Genomic DNA, 9,690 nt, shown 5'->3' with positions numbered 1-9,690 from the left:
ACTCCACAAAATTGAGGAAAGTATTTTTAAGTCGTACCTGTAACTTTAAAATTAACAATATCCTTTATTTTATGTAAGAAATGCATAAATACATTTGTGTCGGTCACTATACATATGGCATTTTCTTTTTTTGTTTTCTCTGGTGATTCCTCCGTGGCCGACTAAAATTTAATAAATACAATTGTTTATATTATACACTAAGTTTTGTTTAGTAACTTACATCCCATTCCATTGAATCCTCTGCTATCGTGTTACACGTTTGTTCACGTTTATTTACTATAGTATCATCAAAATTCACTAACAAAGAGTCATTTACAGTAACATCCAAATCTTTTTCGCATTTATTTCCATTGAGCCACTCAGTCACAGAGGTTTTTTCGTTGGGTAGACAAATCTCTTCGGCAGGTGTTGATTTAGAATCATCTTCACACGTAATATCACTAAATTCAGTCTTTTCTTTAATTTCATTACCCAGTTTTATGCTGTCATTATTATTACTTGTAGCAAACTCAATTAAGCTTATTTGTCTGTTAGATTCTTTAACACTAATAAGAATATTTTCTTTAGGTTCCCTATAATGAATTAGTACAATGTTTGTTAGTATTTTATTATTTTAGCAAATAATTGTATTATTTAATACCTTGAGGAATTTGTACTTTTGGTTTTTATACATTTAAGTCTATTATTAACTGAAGAGTGACTAGAAGACTCAGCTTTCTGATTTTGGTTAGCATTTGTACCTCGATTAACTAAGGACAATGTGTCTCCCTTAAGCTTGTGTCGAAGATCGCTAACAACATTCACCTCTGGCACTCTATAAGAAAAATTACATAAAAAACCAATCCTTTAATAGTATTCAGATAATACCTGGGACAATTTGAGCTGTTTAATCTTTTAAGTCTATTATTGACTGCAGATTGACTTACAGATTTGGTGTTAAGCCTGTCTTCAGGTGCACTAACTATATTTCTTTCATCAACCCTGTAATAAATTATTACTTACAACAAATGTCCCTAATATAATTATGAGAAAATACCTTTCAAAATTACTTTGTGAAGCAAACTTGTTATTTACACATTCAGTCCTATTTTTAACTGATGACTGACTCAAATATTTGGTTTCGCTATTTTTCCTGCAAAAAGTCCGATTGGAACTATATGAAACTTTGTTTTGTTCCAAATCTCCTTTAATTTTTTGTCGAAGTGTGGATAGTCTATTTTGAGCCCCATTATTATTAGTATTTAAAACGTTGGACGAGTTTGAAACCTCTACCTTCTGCGAGTTGGGATTAAGGCAGGACTTCTTATTACTAAGTTGTTCCTCGTCATCCTCCTCACGTTTTCTTTTTTTAAACTTATTAGACTGGTATTCTGTAGTCTGACTATTTAGTAAGTTAGGAGTGGATCTTCCACTGCTTCTTCTACAAGGTTTTACTTTAAGCCTGTGTTGTTGGGACATATTTAATTCAAATATTCTCTTCTGTGATTCAAATCACATATTATGTTTTTTTTTGGAAATCTGATACAATAAACTCTAAAAAATATGACAGATAGAAAGATATAAAATAGAAACTCATTAAATCTCACAGAAATAATCATATAATAATGGCAAATGGATAAAATGCCTTTAAAAATTGTCACAACAAAATATATCAAAAAATTATGACATTTTCTTTATGAATCAGTAATGGATGTTACGCAATATCGTGGTTTACGCAAGTGCACGTAAAAAATATAAAATAATTACCAAAAGGACTAAATAAACGAATTACTAATGTCTTTAACCGTTAACGGGTATTTTAAAGAAGTTTAAAATCTGTGTACGTAAGTTTTATTACGGTTCATTTCTTTTTTACAGGGCGTAAAAAACAAGTTTCTTTCCTACGTCAAGATGTATTTGCTCATCCCTGCTGAATTACTTATCCTGTCAACTTTTTGCGGCTTAAGCCGGCATGACAGATCCCTACTATTATTACTTTAGCGCTTGATCGCTAGATGGCGACACTTTAAAAAGTAAAACAGAAAACTACTAAAAATTTATTACCGACTCATAAAAGCGCCAAAATAAAAGAAATCAAACCTGTGTGTAAAAATTTGTTGCTAGATTTAAGTTGCTAGATTCTAGATCGTCAAATCAAAAATAAAAATAATAAACACAAAATGAAAATGCAATTTACAGATATTACACAATATCTAACCAACTAGAAGCACATTATGACAAAAAATCTATTTACAAAGGTTAAAATTAGTAAGGTAAGTTTCTTAACAAATAAATGAATCAAAATATTCAATATACAATAATAAAATTTATTATGTACATTAAATGTAAAATTTTGTTTATTCTTGCACTTTTTCTTTTGAATAATGCCTACAAAATCAAAAAAGCTTAGACAGAGCTATGCAAGATAGAATTTGTGAACAATCGAGACAATATTTCCCTAGAATAGTTATACAATAGTTTATATATCTTTAATATACACAATTTTGGTTTGAAATATCCTGAATAACTCTGCCATAGAACGTATATATAGCTGAAATATTTTATACCATAAAATTATAATGATCTTTTAATACAGATTTTAACTGTAATATACACGTTTAATTTATGTAAAATAAATTAATGCTATTTTGATACATTTTCTGATGTGGTAAAAATGGTCCTTTCTAAAAACACTGATATCTCTTTTTTTTCGTATATATAATAAATATGTAAAGATTCTAAAATATACAAGGTGTTTTGATTCTACCTCTACAACATTATTATCTAACACTGAACTTAAATCATTAACAAAACAATTTGGATAACACAATAAAGTAAATAAACATTAGCCGTTGTTAGTTAATAACTTGAGATTCTTTAATTATTAATGTTTTTCTTTATAAACACCCAGTATATAATGCAGATAAATAATTTCTCAGTTCTCTAGTAACAAAACTGATTTTATCACTTTCATAGAAAAGATATTAAACTGATACATAAAAAAAAACGTAATAGTCTTAACTAAATGTATTTTCTGTGATAGAATTTCTATAAACTAAAAATTATTTAACAGAATTTTTACCCTACAATTAAATGATGCCTATTTTACTAAATTATGTACAGAAAATATAGTTTAATGTAATGTCTTTGGTAAATATAATTTAAGATCACTAAACTTACTCTATTCACCATTTTTTTTTAAACATTTACAACAATCATAAGAGTTTGATTTTAGGTTATTAAAAAACAGAACAAAATATAGATAATGGTACAATTTGACAACTTAACATTGTTACGGTGTAATACTATCTATATATAAAAAAATTATGAAAAAAAAAGGATTGTATAAGTATTTTGACTAACAAATGTAACAAGTAACTCAAAAAATAAGATTTATTCTTGGTATTAAGGTATCTATTTGATACAAGATAGACGAAATGTTACATCTGATGGATAACTAAACTCGTTCTATATTTTTGATCGTCTCAGACCAATGCAGGTGCACCAATCTCAAAATTAGAGACTTTACGAACATTTATTTTTATCATTCACAGTTATCTCTAAACCAACTTGTCAAATTATGGTTAAGGACAGATTACACACTATAAATGTTCATTAGTTGTTTCTATATAATAAAAAATATTTCAGCATTTTCTACCTTTGTAAAAAGTATTGGACTAAATGATTATTAGTTTCAGACTACAGGATGTAGAAATATCATTTTATTTCGATTTTTTCCAAATAATTTCTGAAGTAAGGTCAATATTTGGATGAAAATTGGTATCTGGGAGTTTTTGACATGAGAAATTTGATTTTGATGTCAATAATGACTCCTACTTGTAGAGACGCCACCTACATATTTTCTAACTGATTAGAAGAGTAATAAACTTTTCGTACGTACCTGTATAAAACTACTGAGTAAAGGAATATACATTTACGACATTTTTGCGTAAAAATACGAAAGTATATAGTTTTCACTCAGTAGTTTCCTCCCAGTACGAACGAAAGAAAAGTTATTAGTCTTCAAAACAATCAAAACACACGTAAGAGGTGGCGCCCCTACAAATGGGGTCATATTGACATCAAAATCAAATCTCTAATCAAACTCCCAATTCCTTCATCCAAATCCGAAATATTCAGACGTCACCTCGAAATTGTTGGAAAAAATCGTAATAAAAATGAAACTTCTACACCCTGTATCTCCGAAACTAACGACCCTAGACATATGTATATTATTTTATACGCACTTTTTTACTTATTTTTATTTTCGAATATGCCGCCGAAGTTTCAGAATACAGTTTCCGGACCACCCTGTATACCAACGATGGAAAAAACGGCGTCAAGGTTGGCTTTGAAACGAAAATCTCTGTCATATAAATTTTGAAGAAAATACATGTAAAATACCGAAATAATAATAAGAATAGAGACTCTTAACAAAGTAATAAAAAATTGTTCATTAATGTGTCATTCTTTGATGTCATTTTATAATCTTCAAACATAGAAAATGCGTTAGGTCAAAAGTTAGTTAGAGACTTAAATGCATATTGTATAACCCTAAAACCAAGTGATATGTCACAAATCTGAACACTTATAGCCATGAAACTACCTTACCTAACCTATCTTTCTTAAACGCGCCCGCTTACAGCCAGGAAGGCCTCGAAATCGAGTCGTAGGGTTGTCTCATCGCCAGCGCCGAGGTGGTATCCCGAGGGATACGTGCCCGCGGGTCCCAAAAGACCCTGGTTCAACCCGCCCGCCTGCAAATAGTGCTGGTACAGCTGGGAACTGGTCATTGTCCATCAGAGACCCCTGCGCGCTCGACGGTATAAACGGTTTGGCCAGGGGATACGCGGGCGGCCTGCTCTCTGATGCGCCGGGTTCAAGAACGACGGGTAATTCTGCGCGGCGGCGTTGCCGCTCTGTGCCGCTCGCTTCCCAGCCGTCTGATTCTCCGGCGTGGAGCGGTGATGAGCCGCGGCGGCCGCCATGTAGAAGTTGGGGAGGCGGACCGGAACTCGTCCAGGAAATTCGACTCGCCCGTACAGGCCGGATCCGAGTCCCAGCGCTCCGGGGGTTCCCGGACCGAAGTTGAACGCGCTTCCGGCACCACGCTCGAGGTCTTCAGCGAAATCGCTCCCGGTTCGAGGTTGGAGGCCGAGGAGGTTCCGGTGGATGCCGGCGCCTTCAGACCTGCGTACGATTGAAATCCCTGCGCGGCTTGGGTCGACGAGGAGGCTTGGGACGTGGTGCTCAGTTGATTATCTTGGCTTGCTGCGGCTAAAAGTACAAAAATATATTTTAAAGTATAAAACCTTAACATTAAAAACCAGTTCTTTGCGTACAGAAAAAATTATGCGGGCACTATTAAAAAAAATCGTTTTATCTCTGTCGCATGCATTAAAATACAGACCACAGAGATAAAGTGTCCAGGACCGTATAGTATTAGATTAATTTAAGACAATCAAGCATAATTGAAGTTTATTCAAGGATAAATATTGTGCATATAGAGTGATTATTTTTTTAGTAGCCAATAATTAAAAGTCAACAGAAATATACCATTTTTTTTAAAGACCGTTAAGTCCTGCTTCTAAAAGCGATCCACCCCGTATATAAAACTCACCAGCCTTGTTGCTGCTCTTCTTCTTCCTGCTCTTCTTTTCGGGAACCGCGGCAGGCACGCTGCTCGCCTTTATTTCGCCTTGAGCCTGATGAGCTTGTAGTTCGTTCATTTGCCTGTTACACATTAAATAAAAACCATTCAGAATAAATTCAAAACAACAATATTTAAATGACAGTTATTACGACAGTACCTGCTGTATATAGAGGCCGCCGAAGTGGCCATAGGCTGGCTGTAACTGGTCATACCGGCCATATTTGCCTGGCTAAATATCTGCGATGCCGAAGACATGGTTTTATTGAACATGTGCTGCGTGCTTAGATCTAATAATATTGCAAACATTATCGAATCAATCACAATAGTTTTATTTTTACTGACTTTTATCGCTGTAGTATGCACCGGCTGACGACTGCAAGCCCGCCATCATTCTTTGTTCGTTACTGTATCTGTCAACGATGTTTGACAAGTTTGAAATGTTTCTTCCCAAGTTCAATCTTTGCTCGACGTCCAGCGAGGCGGAATTGTAGTTACTGCCACGTCCAGTCGATACATCTGGTTTATTAAATCTGGTAAACAAAGTGTGAGGTGAGAGATACCATAAATCAATATTTCCCTAACTAAATTATACAGGGTTATTCACCACATACGACACGGAATATTATAGCTAAACGATTAGATTTTTGCAAATTGTAAGTTTTGGGTTCGTTGAAGGACTATTAGAGCTACAATTTAATCCCAATGGAACACCCTGTATATCATTACATTTTTAGATTCTACGATTAAAATAAAGGTAAATTTGATAAAATTTATCACAACTTACCGTTTTTTGAAATATTTTCAATTTTGTGAAATTACAGTAAAAATTTTAAGACTTCATTTCTCCAAGGATATCAAAGTTTCTAATACTAAATAATAAATAAAATACTATCTTATTCAGAGTGTCTAGAAATTTATATTAAATAATTACTAGCTTTAAACGTCAACAACTTGTTTAATTTAAATGGAACACCCTGTATATTTTATGAGAATCAGATGCACAATTTAATTGTCTCAAATTGTAATACCATCTCTTCAAGTTTTCGTAGAAAATGCATTTTCTTGTAATTTAGACCTCGTTTATCACTATACCCATGGAATATTGACATTTTAGATTATTTTTAAAGATGTAACAAATTTTTAAAGAGTACAGATACGAATATTGTCAAAGTTTTTTTTTATTTTTTAATGAAATAAACAAACTATTATTTGATCAATGGAGGTCTAAATTATAAGAAAATGCATTTTCTAAAACAAAAATCAGTAAAAAATGGTATAATACAATTTGATAGACAGTTAAATTGTGCATCTCATCATCTCTGCTGATATTCATTAAATTAAACAAGTTATCTCGTAAAGCTAGAAATTATTTAAAATAAATTTTTAGACACTCTGTATATAGGTAGTATAATTTTTATTATTGCAACACAATATCTGATCAATAAATAATCTTCAGTAAATACTTAGTCTTAAATACTTTGATACCCTACTTTGAAATAAAGCTTTAAATTTTTTACTGCAATTTCACAAAATTGAAAATATTTCAAAAACGGTAAGGTTTAAGTGTGATAAACCTTAATCAAATTTACCTTTATTTCAATCGTAGAATTTAAAAATATAATATTATACAGGGTGTTCCATTTAAAAAAATACAACTATAATATTTTTTACTTATTTGGGACACTTAAATTGTAGCTGTAATAGTCCTTCATCAACGAACCCAAAACTTACAATTTGCAAAAATCTAATCGTTTAGCCACAATACTCCGTGTCGTACGTGAACAACCCTGTAGATCTAAAAATTGTCAAAACGTATATACTTACGGTATATCTTGTTGAACTTGAGTTGGTGCCAGTCTTTCTGCCACATTTTCCACAGATCTGTTTCCCTGATAACTGTGAGCAGTTTGCTGACTGCTTTGCTGTTTCTGAATGTTAGACAGAGCCGGGTTATTGGCACCGGGTTGTTGCTGACCGCTGCTCGGCACTTGGGAGGCTGTAAAAATAAAATAAATAAAACGAAAATACACAAAATCATATTTACTCCTTAGTAACTGAGACGGCGAGAAATCGCTGACTGAACTGTCGTCCTGGTATAGTTCAGTTCAGGACAGCAGGCCATATTGTTGTTGCAACGCTCTGGAAAAAGTTAACTTGAGGGCCCAGTGTATCCTACAAAAAATATTATTAACATTTTGTTACTTTATATAGTTTTTGTTTTCAAAGCTACTACATGTTTGTGAACTTGGACCCAGTATCCAACTTGGGCTGATGCTGTTGGATTGTTACAGCCGATGGTTATGTTTAACGGGTAAAGCTTCTCTACTGTTATACACGGTGTAGCGGCAGGGGTTTGTTTGTGACGTAGAATAAAGCTATGTTCCTCAAGTTAGTTGCGGCAGTGTCAGCAGGAACCTTTAACGAAAAACACACAAATATTTCCCTAACAAAAAAACAATTTGTCCTTATTATGCTGGTTAAAAAGATGGGTCCTAGTTACGTATGATCTAAGGTATAATTTATTTTTCACTCACTGTGTGCAGAAGGCAACTGCTGTTGCTGAATCTGATCTGTTGCTGTTGCACCGGGCCGGTTTGTATAGGAGGCGAAGGAGTGGACAGCGAAGATTCCGACTGCTTCGGATACATGGGCATAGAATTTGCTGTTGCTGACGGTTTTGTTGCTGCAGCAGTTGCTGATTCTTCTGCTGCATCTGCTGGTTCTGTTGTTGCTGCTGCTGCTGTTGGTGCATCAGCTGGTGCTGATTTGTTACTGCCTGCCGCAACAGGGCTTGTTTCTGATGCTGCATGTGTTGTTGATGCTGTAGCCAGTTGGGTTTTGTTGTAACAGTCCCTGAACGTCGATTTGCTGTTTCGGTTCTGGATCGTTGCTCGGATTCGGATGAATCGATAACTAATAAAACGTGTTTTTATAGAAACTGTATATGCAGGAAAGTAAATTAAAGTACCTGCTGACCAAGCTGCATGTTTCTATTGACCATTTCGTTGGGTACCGTTCCAAACTGTCCCAGATCGTTTTCGACGAAAGCTCGTTTTTTGACAGGAAATATTGCCTGATTATTACCGTTTTGTTGTCCTTTATTTTCGTTTACAGGCATCTCCTCTTGCTGGGCGTGGTAAGATTCCACGCTGGCTGGATTAACAGGGGAATTAACCTAGAAAAAAATGTTTGTTCGAAATTGACAAGATAATAAATGAAAAAAAATGCGAAAATACCTGAGCATGGAGCGGCGAATTCACGTTCATGTTGGGCGAGTGTTGCGGCACGCCTGGCGAATTGACTTGCGGCGAGTGCGCGCTCATCTGAGGCGAATGCACGCTCATTTGGGGCGAGGTAACGCCCAGTCCGGGTGAGTGAAGCGCCGCGTTGGGTGATTGCAATTGGGGTGAGTTCACGGTAGGGCTGTGCTGCGAATGCACGCTCGGCGAGTGAATCCCCGGCGACAGCTGCGAAATTACAATGGGCGAATGCGGCGAGTGCTGCGGCTGATTAGCCGGTGACGGTTGGCTACTCGCTGGCGAGTTGGCAGTGTAGTTCTGGGATGGTTTACTCTGGAAAATTAAAATGTCAATTCTGCATAAAAGTCTCTGCGTCCTATTTATCAAACACAACATAAATTATTTGAGAAACTTAGAAAATTAAGAGGAAAAGTAAGAAAATTCGTAAAAATGTATGTCCTAAAATGCTTAGTTTCGGAGATACAGGGTGTAGAAGTCATTTCAGTAATTTTTTTTCGATTTTTTTTCAAATACTGAAACGTCGATATTTAGCGTAAAGTCCTAACGCTTTAAGCACGCGGCCACAGGGGACTTGAAGATTCTATGTAAAATTCTTACTTAAAAGATAATCTTTAGTGAAAGTTCTTTTTATTTATAAACATACATTATCTGTAAAAATTTCAACTGTCTAGCTATAACGGTTCATAAGATAGACTTTTGTGACAGAGGGACGGACGGACGGATGGACAGTGAAGTCTTAGTAATAGGGTTCCCGTTTTTACCCTTTGGGTACGGAACCCTAAAAAAGACCTAAGTAAA

General features: G+C 34.7%; 3 protein-coding genes across 3 annotated transcripts; all 3 read right to left on the bottom strand.

The window, feature by feature from the left end:
• Positions 1-37: 37 nt before the first annotated feature.
• LOC115883250 (putative uncharacterized protein DDB_G0282133) lies at positions 38-1,670 on the bottom strand (the record flags this gene model as incomplete). The annotated part of the gene is made up of 6 exons (XM_030901586.1): positions 1,587-1,670; positions 1,037-1,533; positions 868-981; positions 641-814; positions 221-572; positions 38-161 (listed from the first exon to the last, which is right to left on the bottom strand). Coding segments are annotated over exons 2-6 (1,186 nt in total), but the record flags the coding sequence as incomplete, so codon positions are not given.
• Positions 1,671-4,858: 3,188 nt separating this feature from the next.
• On the bottom strand, positions 4,859-8,384 carry LOC115883249 (transcription factor SPT20 homolog). Its single transcript, XM_030901585.1, has 6 exons — positions 8,279-8,384; positions 7,457-7,628; positions 5,975-6,162; positions 5,790-5,919; positions 5,600-5,712; positions 4,859-5,256 (listed from the first exon to the last, which is right to left on the bottom strand). The coding sequence occupies exons 1-6, from the start codon at positions 8,382-8,384 to the stop codon at positions 4,859-4,861; spliced, it is 1,107 nt and encodes a 368-aa protein (XP_030757445.1).
• A 17-nt stretch (positions 8,385-8,401) lies between these two features.
• LOC115883251 (pollen-specific leucine-rich repeat extensin-like protein 3) lies at positions 8,402-9,204 on the bottom strand (the record flags this gene model as incomplete). The annotated part of the gene is made up of 3 exons (XM_030901587.1): positions 8,402-8,545; positions 8,601-8,807; positions 8,869-9,204. Coding segments are annotated over 3 exons (687 nt in total), but the record flags the coding sequence as incomplete, so codon positions are not given.
• Between the last annotated feature and the right edge of the window lie 486 nt (positions 9,205-9,690).

This window comes from Sitophilus oryzae, unplaced genomic scaffold (genome assembly GCF_002938485.1).
Source record: "Sitophilus oryzae breed Bouriz unplaced genomic scaffold, Soryzae_2.0 scaffold_1848_pilon_pilon, whole genome shotgun sequence".
NCBI lineage: Eukaryota > Metazoa > Arthropoda > Insecta > Coleoptera > Curculionidae > Sitophilus > Sitophilus oryzae.
The sequence above is the reverse complement of the archived record's forward strand: the minus strand, read 5'-3'. Positions and strand labels throughout refer to the sequence as shown.

Bases quoted from the DNA above. Each gene is read 5' to 3' on its own strand.
- LOC115883249 (XM_030901585.1), bottom strand. From the start codon at position 8,384: ATGCACCAACAGCAGCAGCAGCAACAACAGAACCAGCAGATGCAGCAG. The intron at 5,713-5,789 runs GTACTGTCGTAA...AATGTGTAACAG, and splicing joins GCGGCCTCTATATACAGCAG to GCAAATGAACGAACTACAAG. The intron at 5,257-5,599 runs GTGAGTTTTATA...TTGTACTTTTAG, and splicing joins GAAGAGCAGCAACAAGGCTG to CCGCAGCAAGCCAAGATAAT.